The sequence below is a fragment of the Notolepis coatsorum genome (assembly GCF_963971535.1).
Source record: "Notolepis coatsorum genome assembly, chromosome: 1".
In the NCBI taxonomy this organism is placed as follows: Eukaryota; Metazoa; Chordata; class Actinopteri; order Aulopiformes; family Paralepididae; genus Notolepis; species Notolepis coatsorum.
In genome coordinates this window covers 232,633,438-232,649,328 of record NC_140165.1, presented here as the reverse complement: position 1 = coordinate 232,649,328, position 15,891 = coordinate 232,633,438, and the positions used below count along the sequence as shown (strand labels likewise).

The window sequence follows — 15,891 nt, the reverse complement described above, 5'->3', positions numbered from 1 at the left end:
AAGTACAACCTAGGTCCAGTCTAAGTACAGTGAGTAAAAATGAGCAAACAGTGAGGTACAATGCAGTAAATGAGGTACAAAACGTTGAGGTAAGGTGCAAATGAGGTATGAATGTAGTGCAAATCTCTAATAATAGATAAATATAATGTAGTGTTAAAGTGTCTAAAGTGAGTGTTAAGGTGAGTGTTTGTTTAAAAGTCGAGTGTGTGCATGTGCCATGTGGATGTGTGTGCAATGAGTGTAAATTATGGGTTGTTACATGGAGTCATTGAGCATCCTGATGGCCTGGAGATAGAAGCTCCTTCCGAGTCTCTCTGTGCTTGCCATGAGACTCCGCTAGCGCTTGCCTGACCGCAGCAGTTCAAAGAGGCAGTTGTTTGGGTGACTAGAGTCTTTGGTTATTCTCTTAGCCGTGGCCCTGCAACTACACTACACTACCAGCTACAGAGACTGTACTACACAACTAAGACCAAACAGACGATTACCGGTAGAACCCATACCTCAGTACACCTTACTGTAAATTGTACCTAAATTGTACCTCATCCCATTTCTGCTTTGCACTATATAGTATATTAGTATATTGTATGGTAACTCAGTTACTTCTACTTGCATTGAACATTGTACATATGTACATATTGAACACTTGTGTCTACGTACGTGACTTCTATTTTATACTGCTATACTTATTTTATTTTATACTTATATTTTTTGTCTAGCACAGTCTCTGGAGCATAACAGAAAGAAGCATTTTGTATAAAAGCATTCTGTACTTCTGTATGACAACTAATAAAGAAACTTGAAACTTGAGAACTAATCGACTATGAGGGGTCAGCCCTACAGTTCTCCCAGGGAATTTCAGTCATGGTGGCACTCTTCCTCAGAGGGTGAATTCTACATGGTGGCACAGTTACATCCTTGGAGGCTGAATTCTACATGGTGGCAGAGTGCCACAGTTACATCCTTGGGTGCAGCACTAGCGATTTCGTTTGTCAACATGATGCCCACCTCAGACTAACTACTCTGATCGCACCAAGCCGTCTTTTACAGACTCAACTGAAGACCTACCTCAGCGGCTGAACCAGGGGCGATGGGGGTAACTTCCTGGTGGTGGACAGGTACTTCCTGCGTCATGGCAGCCTGTCGAGTCTCTTTCTCCTGCCGGGTGTCGAGCAACATCTGCTCCAGCCGGGTCTTCTGCTCATCCAGCTGCTGAAGCAAAGTCACCTGCTGCTGCTTCTCTGTCTCAAGCTCCGCCTCCTGCAGGACAGGACCACACAAACATTTAAAACATCTCAAGCCCCACCTCCTGCAGGACAGGACCACACAGAAACATTTAAAACATCACAAGCTCCGCCTCCTGCAGGACAGGACCACAGAAACATCTCAAGCTCCTCCCCCTGCAGGACAGGACCACAGAAACATCTCAAGCTCCCCCCCCCCTGCAGGACAGGACACAGAAACATCTCAAGCTCCACCTCCTGCAGGACAGGACATACAGAAACATCTCAAGCTCCTCCCCCTGCAGGACAGGACTACAGAAACATCTCAAGCTCCTCCCCCTGCAGGACAGGACTACAGAAACATCTCAAGCTCCTCCCCCTGCAGGACAGGACACACAGAAACATCTCAAGCTCCTCCCCCTGCAGGACAGGACACAGAAACATCTCAAGCTCCTCCCCCTGCAGGACAGGACATAAACATTTAAAAACAGGCAATGTATATAGCGCAGAGTACAGACGACACCATTATAGCCCTGATTTGCACTTCTCCAACGAAAAGCACTCGATTGCTATGTGTGTAATTGTTCCAAGACGCGATCTGAGTGACTCGCCGATGTGTCGGACGCCCGACAGATATCTAGCATGTTAAATATCTGGACCCTGTCGGGGACAAGCTGCAGCCAATGAGATGAATTAATTATATTATTCTGTCCTTGAAGGGCTGTCAAGCGCATTTATATGCGGATGACACAAGGGATGCACGGATATGAAAATTTGCCACCGATACCGATTGTTCAACTAACACAACCGGCCGATACCGATATTTGTGGCAAATTTTTTTTGTAGTATTTTCTTTTTTATATATTAAACTACTGTATATTTGTGTTACAAATTGTGCTCACCGATATGAACATAGGCCTCTTTACTTACTTAAAAAAAGGAAACATCAAGAAATAGCACTATCTCTCTCCCAGTATGGTCTGCCGGGCTGCAGCTAGATACTAGTTCTCCCAGTATGGTCTACCGGGCTGCAGCTGGATACTATTGTCTCAACCAGAGCTCTCAACCAATGAAATTTTGATTGACAGTCGATTCTGCCAATTACGTCACACACCGCTTGCACCCGCCTCTGCTGTTACCACCAATCGGCAAGCGCGTATACATTTTTTACTTCCGCTTTTGTCCGCCATTGATTTTGACGAGAGCTGAGCTCGTCTACAACAACAACGTTAGACCCCTGCGGCGGCGCGGCCGACGTTTAGCTTTTAGCTCCGCAGGATGACTAAACGAGGCATAATGATTTTACTGCAACGAATGTTATAATAAAACAAAGCCTTTCTATACATGTGTCTGATTGAAAACTTTATTAACAGATTGCAGAATGGGTAAACTCAGGGCTCTATGAGCAACGGAAGGAACTGAGCTAGTATGAACGAGTAATGCTTGCTACGTTCGGGTAAATAATATGCTGATGTTATTGAACGTGTAACACTAACTATATAACGTTAATGCGACAAAACGAATGCATTTGTTAATCATAAGTGGTAACTTTGATGCAGTAGCTTGTGTGTGTGTGGGCCGGGGGCGGCGTTGTGCAGGTCGCGACGCGACTGAACATTTTTTTGCCTTTTGACGAGACACAAATTGATGGATATTTATCGGCTACTTTACTTTAGGTTAGTTGTAACGTTAGTTTAGGTTCGTGTTAACGTTAGATAATGTACAAAATAAACGTTTTCCGCTGCTATAAACGTCGCACTTTTATTTTGAAAACCCCAGAAAGGAAGTCATTATATATGCTTTACCATCCTGATCTGTGTTAGCTCCGGTTAGCTCAGAGCGTCCGGTATAACAATACCAGCCATTGGATTACTGTTTTCTAAATTGGGGAGGCTTTTAATCGTCAAGGTAAGAGGATTTTAAGTCATGGTATGCATAAACTTCAATCGGTTTGGATCCTTTGAATGAATGAGAATGTCAACAATCACGACGACACGTTGAAATCACTGGCTGCGCTCAGAGAGGAGTGGTTAGGCAAAAAATTGTTCAGAGTATATTTGCTTATAAAACGTAATTGTCTAATTCAATTATTTTTTATTTCTCCACGTGGTGAATACACAGGTCACAACATGTTTACATGAACGTTTTGGAGTTGTATTTGGAGTGAATTTCGTGACTGTATACAGTGTAAGGGAACGTCAGGCTCTGGATCTCCCCCACTTCCAGTGATGAAGCTCCGGATCTCCCCCACTTCCAGTGATGAAGCTAAGCTACGCTAACGGAGCGACTGTTCCCAAAGCTAAATGCACGCACAGAGACAAAAAAGGTATGTATCTTCTTGTCTAACTCCAGGGAAGATATTAAATAAGCTAATTTCCCAAAATGTTGGAGTTTTCCTTTAAGGTTAGAGTTTGTCTTAGAGCAGGGCGATAGAACACCAGCCCTGATTCCAAACTCTAACCTTAACCAACTTCGAAAGAGTCGCCTAAGCTTAACCAGTGATAGAACTAGGCGTTAGGTAGTTTGCAGGCTGTTAGATGCGGAAATAGGCGCAGAAACAGGCGTCACGCGATTGGCGCAGATGTCACATGACCAGAAACGTCAATGGCCAATCAGATCGCGGAAAAATGCAAGTGTGTTGGCAAAAAAATAGACACGGTAGGGATTGATGCGTGAGGTGTTCGGGGGACTGACTGTTCCGGGGGGGGGTTCACATGCCTTCGAGCGATATTATACTATTGTACTTATTTTATGCCTATTCTTAAATCTGCACGTCTACATTACACTACTTTTATTGTCTTTTATACCTATTCTTATGTCTGAAGTTTATGCAATTTTTTATTTTGTCAATTTGTGTGCTGATTTTATGACCATGTTCATTTTATTTTATTTTAAAATTGTATACTAATTGCTGTAGTGCACTCTGGACAGAGTACTATGTAGATAGCTATTAATATTTATTATTGTTATATTGTAGAAATGTGTGCATTGAAATCTCTGTAAAGTCTCGACTACATTGAAAATGAGGGTGACCTCAATTGTAATTTCGAGAATAAACAAAGGTTGATGAGAGCGAGAGAGACCATTCTGCTGTGGTTGACTTTGAACTAGTGAGGGACCACGAAGAGAATGGAGAAAGTCTTGAATTCTGCTTGAAAAGCTGTCAATTTAAAAGCCGTCTTGTCTGAATCAGAACAAGACTGTTCCGGCTATTGCAATGTTCGATGACCATGATGTGTTATTAGTGTCTATTGTCATCCATTTCATGATTTTAGGGACATTTTAACCGTTTGTCTGTACAGGAGATGAGCTCTTCACGCATAGTTCTTCTCACTCATACCCTTCTCCTTCTCTCCTCCTCATGGATTCTGTCGGCCTGCACTTCAGGAGGAAGCAGGGTTCCTGCTACGATGGATTCCTCTTTCGTCTCCGATGCTGGTTAAACAAAAATAAAGAAAAAAACCGTTGATTATTATTACCGTATGAACATTTCCTGAAAACATTTTTCCTTTCCTCGAGATGACAGAGCATCGATTAGCGACATCATCCATGCATGGACTGACCTGGTGGTGACTGAGGGGGTCCAGGGAGCCTGGCGCTGCTGGACAGAGAGCCGGTGTCTATGGTCATGTCCTGCTCTGGGACCTGAGGAGCGGTGGTGGTGGTTGGCTGCTCGGTCGGGCAGACACCAACACCCTGACTGGTCCACTGGTCCCTCTGGCTCCTGATGCGGTCCAGGAGTTTCTTCAGTGTCCGTCTGGGAGGGGCACCCGCGGGTCTGGAGGGCTCCCCTTGAAACGAAAGAAAGAGCGGTCCGTGAATCTCTTGATCAGGACCAGTTTAAAGATGAAGACATTACTGGGAGAAGAAAAAAACGAAGCAAGTGATTCAGCGAGCAGGCTACTCTGGTTGGGATATGGAACAGATATGAGGAGAAAATAGAAACAAAAACCTCTTAAAATGTACATTTTCAAATGGCTTATTTGAAAATTAGCCTACTGCATGCCTAGTTGTGAAACTATCAATAGTTTCAACTGACGTAGGCCTAGTGATGGTATAGTTAGGGTTTCATCTATACAGATCCCGCTATAATTTTATTAACAGTCATTTTATTAACTACGTTGGGCAAAAATTGGTAACAAAAATGTATGGTTAATTGTTTTCTCAGAAAGGATCAATTGGTATATAGGCTAGATAATAACAATAGATTATTATTAGGAGTAGGGATGTCCCGATCACGTTTTTTGCTCCCGATCCTGATCATGTAATTTTGAGTATCTACCGATACCGATATTTCCCGATCCGATCAAATATTTTTTTTTTTACCATGTTCACGTCTTAAACTCATGCTGAGGCCTTAGTTTTGGTTTTAAATTGCATATCATCATTCATTTATTTATTGTCACACAGAGCAGAAGAATTTTGCCAAAACAAACCAATAGTATCCAGCTGCAGAACGGCAGACCAGCCATACTCTCAGAGCCAAACGCATTTCCTTTGATTTAATTATACATCAAATGATTTATGAAGTTAACTTTTCACCTGGATAACGTCAACATTCAGGGTGAATGTAATGTGAGAAATTGGGATAAAAAAAATTAAAAATTAAAATTAATTTGGGTCTGCCGTTCTGAAGCTGGATACTATTGGTTTGTTTTGGCAAAATTCTTCTGCTCTGTGTGACAATAAATAAATGAATGATGATATGCAATTTAAAACCAAAACTAAGGCCTCAGTATGAGTTTAAGACGTGAACATGGTCATGTTTGTTGAATGAAAAAAATATCCCGATCTACGGAAAATCACGTGATCGGCCCCGATCCCGATCACGTGATCGGGACACCCCTAATTAGGAGTATGACTGTAATGTATTGTAGCCTACATTAGTCATCCTGTGTCCATCAACCACTAGTTATTATTCAGATGATGTGATATAAGCTGCAGATGTCAACCTCCTACTTCATTGAGGCTATTGTCCAAAAAATATAGGCTATTCGGTTTACATTACTGACAATTTAAAATCACTTAAAACTAAAATTATATTTGTATGATATTTAAATCACTAAGCATTTAGTCGTCTTCCCTTTAACCCTTTCACTGCCGCACTACCAAAATGGTTAACCCTTTCACTGCGACAATACACAGAAGGTTAACCCTTTCACTGCGACAAAACAGCCGATTAACCCTTTCACTGCCACACGACAGGTTAACCCTTTACTATTACACAACCGATGGCGACCGTGTATTGTATTGGGTATCCTTAAAAAATTTGCATTTATATATGTTTTTTCCAGCAGACATTTTCAGATAGGAGGTTTTTGCGTTTCAGCCATCGATATGCAGTTATCTTGCTTTCAGGCAGATCAACAGAATATCAGAATAAAGAAATGCATGTTTTGTGGTTCCTGCTGGACTCTCTCTCTCTCCACCTTGTGTGGGTGCTTCCTGCTCTGTGCTGCCCGCCTGGTGTGTGGTGTCACGACGAGTCTCTCCTGCTCTGTGTGTGGTGGTGACGTCCTCCAGGGTGAGGTCCAGCTCCTGGTCCAGGTCCTGGCTGTCTGTGGACAGGGCCGGCAGAGGCGCCGGTACCAGCTGCAGCACCAGGTCACCTTTAACCCCTGGGGAGGTCACATGCATATGGATTGGCTCATATCACTCTCACAGAAACAATCAAATCAATCCAGGAAATAGATTGCAATTTATTTGCAATTCAAAAATGGTGAAATATGCATCTGCCACAGTGCTGGCTTCATTATTTTCACTGGAAAATACGTCATATTGCGTTCTGAGAGCACTGAGAACTTAGCATGTTTAAGTTCAACATATTTCTAATATCAGCAAAAGAGTGCCATCGTGCTTCAAATAGCTCATCAATGACCATTTCTCCTGAGCCATTCCCTCAAGTGCTGCTAGCTAAAGGGAGACGGAGACAGGAGGTGCATGCACGGCCTCTTACGCCTCTCTCCGGTGTACATGTCCTCGAAGGCAAACTCCATCTCCCTCTGGCCGTCCTCCCTGGCCTCCTGCCTCTTGTAGAGCGGCTGGAAGATCTGCGCAGGCATCTGGGCCACCTGCTGTCTCCTCCTCAGCATGTCTGTCTGCTGCATGTGCTCCAGCTCGACGAGGAGGCGCCCGTGGTCCTGGAGGAGACGTGGAGGACACTTTGCTGTTGGTACTCGCATCACAGTATAGGTCAACACTCAGGATTGTTGGTGATTCACTTATTAACCTGCTGCACAAGCGTGAGTTGACAAGACATGTTTGGTCACTTTTCACTTATAAATCACCAACATCAAAGAATGCATTATAATTAGTGCCATCAATAGATATATTTTTTTTTACTAATTTATCTCACAATTTTCTGTGATTAATCTAGATAAAAAAATAGCATTTTTTTTTTTACTTAAGACCGAAGCTTGTAACAGATATTTACTAAAATCATGGAATTAATGCAACACAAAGAAAGTATATTTAGATTCAAATACTATTTGAATAGCTTTCTTTAAATACAGTTTATCTCCTGTGAAATACAAATGTTCAACAAAACCATCAACATTGACTCAGCTAGACCTCTTTCTTATAACCGCGGCGCTAACAGAAATAAAAAGAACCCAGGCCTATGTTAAAGTGCAGATTGGCTTAGAGGAGATAATGTCTTGTATGAACTACCAGTAATATAAATCATATTAACAACAAAAATGTGTTCCATCTTCATGTCAGATGATTTTCAAAAAGGTGCATGAGTCGATGCAAAAAAAGAACAAGCAAATATACTGCTGAAAGTTCAGAACGTTGAAGATTTTTCACTCCATAGATTAATCTAGATTAATTTATTTTAATGCTGTGTAAAAAGCAGCAGCATGTTTAACAGCAGTCTGTACGATACCTGTGTGAGCTGCTCTCTCCTCAAAGCGTGCTTCCCTCTGAGACGGGCTTTCTCCTGCTGCTCCTCTCTCTCCCTCTCCGCATCCCTCCCCAACTCCTGGAGCCTCCACACCTCTACCTCTGCTACCTCCTGAGCATTGGGCTGGGAACATAAACAGACTGGAGTTGCAGAGCCATTCAACAGAAGGAGTATCGGTAACTCAAGTTAGATTTACTGGTTTTACTTACATGTACCGTGTCTGCCTCCCTGTCCACTGCGGTCTCGGGCATGTGGTAGTGTGTTGCAGAGAAGGCATTTATATCAGATTTCTTCACCATGGGCTGCTTCTTGGACTCAATGTTCTGTTTGAATTGGAGGAATTGAGTTTTAGCACTACTATTTGCGACAGAATCCAATCTGGCCAAAAATCTAGCACAGATCACAACCGTCAGAACAGCCAAATCCAGGGAATGAAGTTTGAGGGGGGGGGGGGGGGGGGTTCTGTTAGTGAAGGTGCAGAATTCAAAAACATTAATCATAGCACTCTCCGAGAGCTGTTAATATATTTGCCCTTCTTTTAATTGAATTCCAATATTCTGAAATAACAGATGTTATAGCTGTTCTCACTGCGAACCTTGTATTGTATATGTTTGTATAGATAGAATATACGTTGTGTATTATGTTTAGTTTACAGTAGCTTGTAGTTTGTTTATTTATAGCTTATCTAGTTTAGAGTTATAGTTTATATTTAGTTATAGCTTATACTAGTTATAGTTTGGAGATATAATATACGTTGTGTACTACGTTAACAAATCTACTACATTTGAGGAGCCGGGAAAAACAAGCATTTCACGTTTTTCTGAATGCATGTACATAAAAAAAAAAACTGTGATAATAAAATATTCTGAATCTCTGGAGCTGCCATATGGTGGCTGGAATGTAATTATGTGCCTTTGCCAAATGGACCACTTCCACAAAGTCCACTGTCTGAAGCTTAATTATGCTTGATGACAGGAAGTGCCGACTTGGCTTGAACTATGCTTGATGACAGGAAGTGCCAACTTGGCTTTAATGATGCTTGATGACAGGAAGTGCCAACTTGGCTTGAACTATGCTTGATGACAGGAAGTGCCAACTTGGCTTGAATTGTGCTTGATGACAGGAAGTGCCAACTTGGCTTGAACTACGCTTGATGACAGGAAGTGCTGACTTGGCTTGAACCATGTTGTGAGATAACGTGCAAGTTTGCAAAACAGATTCATTCGGAACAAGAAAGTAAGACCCAACCCTGGGCACTTTCAAAACTGCTCTCATAACACACCTCTTCACCAAGGCTTTTTCCCATTAGTTAGTTTAGACCCCCTAGTGGCGATTCAGCGCTATCTTGTTCAAGAATCCTGGGACATAATTTTGCATGTTCTGTACATTTTCACAACAGAAACTAGGAAAATCACCTCAATAGGGTTTGGTGGAGGGGGTGGGAGGCTGGCCACTTTCGCTGATCTCTCCTTTTCTGCCTGTAGCGCCTTTCTCCTGGCTTTGATAGAACTACAAATAAAAAAATAACAGGGATGATTTTACAAGTTAGAATCAGAAACACTTTATTACCTAGTATGAGGTATATAGAAGGAATTGGCCTTGGCACGTGGCGTAATGATCTACCAACACAACACTAACTGACGCAACACCTGGTATAGCAAACCTCTACTGTGCTCAACCACATAGTATGAGGTTGGGAGAAAATAACATGGGCCAGAAAACAAACACTCACCAATCAGGCGCGACTTGATGTAAAGACGTGTGGCTCTGTCATTACAATACCGTGGTCGTGCTGATGGCACAAAGTGTAATATTCAATCGATAATTTGTAAAGTGCAATGTTTATAATCCCTAGCACTGTTTGCATATGGCTTTTCATTTCAAAAAGAGCTACGCAATCTGTGACATGACTGCATTTGCAGACGACTTGCCGTGCAAAAATAAATTACCTGGCAGGTCACTTCAATCAGGGAAACTCATAGGAACCCCTCATGTTCACCTGGCAGGTCACTTCAATCAGGGAAACTCATAGGAACCCCTCATTTTCACCTGGCAGGTCACCTGAAAATGCATTCACGTGTGAGATTGCGTAGCTCTGTTTCAGTAAAAGCTATATGCAAACAGTGCTGGAATGCAAAGATATTCCTTCTAGTAAACACCCTGTGTGAAGCATGTGATGCTGACCGGTTTTGCTCTTCCTGGTCTCTCTGTCTTAATAATAATTCATTACATTTATATATAGCTCTTTTCACTCAAAGCACTCCCCACAATGTAGGGTGGAAATTGCCTCCTTCACCACCACTGTGTAGCACCCAACCATGGGCTACGCAGGCTCAACGGCTGCCATACACTGGCACCAGGCGGCAGGCACACATCACACGATGGCTGAACGGCTCAGGAGACAGGGATTGATATCAGCCAATTAAGGGGAAGGGGTGATTAGGTGACCTTGATGTCAGAGACCTGATTGGGAATTTGGCCAGGAACATCGGGGAACCCCCTACTCTTTACGATAGGCGTCCTGGGTTCTTTAACGACAGAGATTCAGAATATAAGATAAAATATTCCTCCTAGTAAACACCCTGCCTAAAGCATGTGATGCTGACCGGCTTTGCTCTTCCTGGCCTCTCTGTCTCTGTGCCTGGAGCTCTCTCAGGGCCTCTCGGTGACGCTCCTCTGCTCTGGCGTGATTCTCCCCCTCTCTCTGGGCTGCTGCGGCCAAGTCAGGCACCTGGTGCAGAAAAAACAAAACAGCAGTTAGACCTTCTAGGCAGCTTTACTCAGACTGTTACATTCATATTCTGGAGCAGAGTTAAACTTCTTTATGCTGCCTCTAGGATCAGATTCTAGCAGCATTTCTTCCGACATATCATGGCGTAAGTGGCACTCAATGAATTGATCTTGGATCATCTGATTTCAACTGTCTCCGAAATCACATTCCAGTTACTTCAAGTAGAGCAGAACGTTACTGGGTTTAATGGGGTCTTGGTCAGTCCTGCATCAGGGAAAAAGCATTACTTACATTTTCTTTGGCGCTTCTGTGTCCTTGTCCAACGAGTAGGAGACTTTCCTGATACAGCGTCTGCAGGGAGTCGAGTTTCTCCTTCTGCTGTTTGGTCCAGTCCTCTCTCAGCGCCTCCTCAAGATTATGCAGCTCACGCTCCCGTCTCTGCTGTACATCCCGGCGGATCTGCAGCGAGATGCACCGCTCCTGTTCCCGCACCTGCCCGACAGTCACACACCCGACACAACAATGAATGCAAGTCCGATAGTCCTGTGTCATCATGTCATGGTTTGAAACACTGGTATTTAAACATTTGCAATTAGCTTTTTTTTTATCTTATTGTAAAACTGTCACTTACAACATGAGATATTATTTTGTTCTATGTTATATTATTATTACTACCTATCCTACTTGTACCCCCCCCCCCCCCAATGCTGCTATGACACCTCATCTTGCACCTTGATATTTTTACACTGCCTACAGTACTTGCCCATATGAGCATGTCCAGAGTTAATAATATTGTTACATTGCCTATTTTTACTTCTCCACTGTACTATAATTCTATGACCTGCATCATGTCTTCTACTACCTGTACCTCCCCTCCCCCATGCCGCTATGATGCCTGCATTTCCCCAAGGGGATCAATAAAGGAATATCTTATCTAGTTATCTTACACTTGAATTTCCCCAAGGAGATTAATAAAGGAACACTTGACTTGACATATTAAAATAAAAACATAAAACAATTAGCCATCATAATGAAATAAGAACAATATGCATGAAATAAGAATAGGCATGCAATCACTTTCAATATGTCGATACATTCAACCTGCTAATAGGACATTAAGTAAGTTTGCAAGTTGCTACAATTATGAATCCTCCAGCGATGGTGTCAGCAAATTGCGAGAGTAACACCCCTGGCCTGCACGAAAAAGGGCAGCAAATTAGACCCAGGCAACTACCGCCCTGTTTCTATCCTCCATCTCGAAAGTCATGGAAAAAATAGTATACGAACAGGTCGAAAAGTACCTCGCGGAGAAAAATCTAATCTACAAATTCCAATCTGGCTTCAGAACATTCCCACTCCACTGACACATGCCTTCTCGATTTGAATGACCACATCAAACAAGAGGTGGACACGGGCAAATACTGCGGCATGGTCATGCTGTACCTACAAAAGGCCTTCGACACGGTCAATCACACCATTCTGATTGACAAGCTAAAAGCAATTGATTTTGATAGTCTATCAGTGAGCTGGATACAATCCTACCCAGGGCTGTACACTGCGACGTGATGATCGCGAATTGCCCCTTTAATTGGCCGTTGCGATTGGTAAATATTATCTGGGGGCGGGCTTGCGAGTAGTGCTTTCAAGCCTTGCATTCGCATTTCACTCCTAAATTATCCAAGGCATGTGATGACGCGATGACGTCACTCACGCGAGCTGAGCAGTGAGCACTCAGCAGGTATGATCAGTGGGAACAATCGACTGAGCACTCACTCTGATAGACTGGCTGACTGTCTGATTTAGCTATGAAGAAAAGTAAAGTTAGTATTGCTTCATATTTTCGACGCGTTCGACCTCCTATAGTGAGCCGAACTGAACTGAACTCAGACACACAGAGAGAGCTGCGGCGTCTGCTGCTCCTCCCGCACCCGTGGCTGTTGTAAACACTAGTCTCTAGTGGGACACTGGGACCTCGGTGAGCCTGCCAGCCGGCTAGCTACTGATATCAACAAATGCTCCAGCAAGTCTAGTAGTGCATGATAGCTCGCGTTAGCTTACTGTTCAAAATGAAACGTCCCATTAAACTAAATAGTTCAGATAGCTCCTGATATCAATGTCTTATAACACTGAGTCGATGCGTATTCGAGCTGAGGGCACGCTGAATATAGTCAATAGGGTCCAGCTGCAGCGCCGGAGAATCCTGGCCGTAGCTGGAGGCTACAGTATAGGGTCCAGCTGCAACTCCGGAGAATCCTGGCCGTAGCTGGAGGCTACTCGAGTACACACAGACAGTGGAGCTGGTTGCATATAGCGAGCATTTTTACTTGTTGCGTGGTGGCGATGTCTCGCAGATAATACAACTACAAGTATGATTATATAATATATATATTTTATTAAAAGAAATTACCGTATATAAAATACTTTTTTTTCTTTTTCTTTTTTAAATAAAAAACAATCGATATAAATAATGGTAAAATTGTTATTAAAAAATGTGCCCCTAAAAAATATTTTTTGGCCCTAAATTTCTCATTTAGGGGCATGTGTGCCCCTAGTGAAAAAGCTTAGCGTACAGCCCTGCTACCTGGAGGGGAGAGAACAGATGGGGGAGGTAAACTGTACCCTATCCCCCCCCCCTCCCAGTGAGCTGTGGTGTTCCACAAGGAAGCATATTAGGACCGCTACTGATCCTAATTTATGCAAATGACATGTCGTCAGCTTGTGACTGCAACTTGTTCCTGTTTGCGGACGACTCAGCCCTGCTGGTCTCTGACAACGGACAAGAACAAGTTACAGGTTGAAAAAACCCTCAGCTCGGAACTAGGGAAAATCTGCATATGGCTCGCCGATAACAAACTATCATTACACATGGGCAAAACAGGAGTCCATTCTCTTCGGTTCAAATAACAAACTCAGCAAGACCGACGGCTTCTCAGTTACAGTGTGTGACAATATTGTCACAAGGAAAGATGAAATTACCTACCTGGGTTCAATCCTAGAGGTTAATCTTTCCTGTGACAAGATGGCATCCAATGTAATCAAAAAAGTCAACCAATGAACTCGATTCTTGTACCGGATCTCCTCTCTGGTAAACAAGATTAGAATACCCTGAAGACTCTGGCAGCAGTGGCAGGAGCACTCATTCAAGGTTACTACGACTACCACGTTGGGTGGGGCCCGGGGACACTGTACACTGTACATTGGAATACTGACAAAGCCATACTTGGTCTTTACTGTACAACTGGGTTAGGACATTTGTAGGGGCCAGTTTCGAATTGCAGTCTCCCGTAGGTGTTCTTTGAGAGTGTTTTTGAAAGTGGGTAGTGATTCACATTCCTTTACAGCTTTGGGTAGGGCGTTCCACATTGATGTGGCATAATTGCAAAACGTGTTTAGTCCCTTGTTTGAGCCGAATCTGGGTTTAACATGATTTGTGGAGCTCCCTCTGGTGTTGTGATCGTGGTATTCACTGACCTTTGGGAAGTATTTTGACATGTACATGGGTACCTTGGTCGTGTAGTGTATCTTGTAGACCAGGCCCATTGCAAGTTGCTGTACTCTGTAGGGATGGGTACCTTTCACATTTGAACCGGTACCGGTACCGGTACCTGTGAATCGATACCGGTACCCAACGGTACCTTTTTTCGGTACTTTAAAAAAAAATAAAAAAAAAATAAAAAAAAAATTTATTAATTTTTTTTTTTTTACTTTTTTTTTTCATGTCAACGTTCACACGCACAATATATGCTTACCTAGGATTTGACTTGATTCAACAACAAAGCAGTCGGAGCAATGACAAGCCGAAAACTGTCGAAATTTAATTTACCTACCTCAGTCGTAAAAAAAAATCCAAACTTCAAATAACTACAATTTCGACAGTTTTCGGCTTGTCATTGCTCCGACTGCTTTGTTGTTGAATCAAGTCAAATCCTAGGTAAGCATATATTGTGCGTGTGAACGTTGACATGAAAAGAAAAAAGTTAAAAAAAAAATTAAAAAAAATTAAAAAAAAAATTAATAAAAAATATTTTTTTTTTATTTATTTTTTGGTTTCTCACTTGATTCGATACTCGGTAGTACCGACGTGTTTCGGTTCGGTACCTCAAAAGTACCGAATTCGGTACCCATCCCTAGTACTCTGTTGTCTACTCTAAGCCATCCTAGGTTGTCAAAGTGGGCAGGGGTGAGGTGGGTTCTAGGAGTCAGGTCAAGCAGTAGTCTGACTAGTTTGTTTTGTGATGTTTGTAATTTGGTTTTTAGTGCCTTTGAGGTGCTTTGGTACCATGAGGTGCACTGCAAGCATAGTCGTAGTACCCTTGAATGAGTGCTCCTGCCAGAGTCTTCAGGGTATTCTTGTTTACCAGAGAGGAGATCCGGTACAAGAATCTAGTTCGTTGGTTGACTTTTTTTTATTACATTGGATGCCATTTTTTCACAGGAAAGATTAGCCTCTAGGATGGAACCCAGGTAGGTAATTTCATCTTTCCTTGTGACAATATTGTCACCCACTGTAACTGAGAAGCCGTCGGTCTTGCTGAGTTTGTTATTTGAACCGAAGAGAATGGACTCTGTTTTGACCATGTGTAATGATAGTTTGTTGTCGGCGAGCCATATGCAGATTTTGCCTAGTTCCGAGCTGAGGGTTTTTTCAACCTGCAACTTGTTCTTGTCAGAGACCAGCAAGTTCAAGTTCAAGTTCAAGTTCTTTAATAGTTGTCATACAGAAGTACAGAATACTTTCATACAAAATGCTTCTTACTGTTACGCTCCAGAGACTGTGCTAGACAAGATAGTATCAAATAACATAATAACATAATATAGCATGAATTTAGAAGAAGAGAATGAGGTCACAGTGTTCGGTATAGACATATGTACAATGTTCTGAGTTACCATATAATATACAATACACAATACTATGCAGTGTACTAATGTACAGTACTATCTAGTGCAAAGCAGAAATGGGATGAGGTACAATTTTAGGTACAATTTACAGTAAGGTGTACGAGTTGTAGTGCAATCCTTCATCCATAAATATAAAG

At 42.5% G+C, this 15,891-nt stretch overlaps 1 protein-coding gene across 2 annotated transcripts in view; it reads right to left on the bottom strand.

The window, feature by feature from the left end:
- cep295 (centrosomal protein 295) overlaps nucleotides 1-15,891 on the bottom strand; it is a 69,200-nt gene that overhangs the window by 50,674 nt on the left and 2,635 nt on the right. The window contains exons 2-11 of one of the 2 annotated variants that reach the window (XM_084336030.1): nucleotides 11,147-11,347; nucleotides 10,731-10,855; nucleotides 9,540-9,633; nucleotides 8,334-8,447; nucleotides 8,107-8,247; nucleotides 7,177-7,360; nucleotides 6,650-6,838; nucleotides 4,784-5,011; nucleotides 4,561-4,655; nucleotides 1,066-1,257 (exon numbers count right to left, since the gene is read on the bottom strand). In XM_084336030.1, coding sequence (XP_084192156.1) covers nucleotides 1,066-1,257; nucleotides 4,561-4,655; nucleotides 4,784-5,011; nucleotides 6,650-6,838; nucleotides 7,177-7,360; nucleotides 8,107-8,247; nucleotides 8,334-8,447; nucleotides 9,540-9,633; nucleotides 10,731-10,855; nucleotides 11,147-11,347 — 1,563 coding nt within the window. Of the gene's footprint in view, nucleotides 1-1,065; nucleotides 1,258-4,560; nucleotides 4,656-4,783; nucleotides 5,012-6,649; nucleotides 6,839-7,176; nucleotides 7,361-8,106; nucleotides 8,248-8,333; nucleotides 8,448-9,539; nucleotides 9,634-10,073; nucleotides 10,164-10,730; nucleotides 10,856-11,146; nucleotides 11,348-15,891 lie in introns of those variants that run through there. The other variant, XM_084336031.1, reaches the window with a different exon arrangement.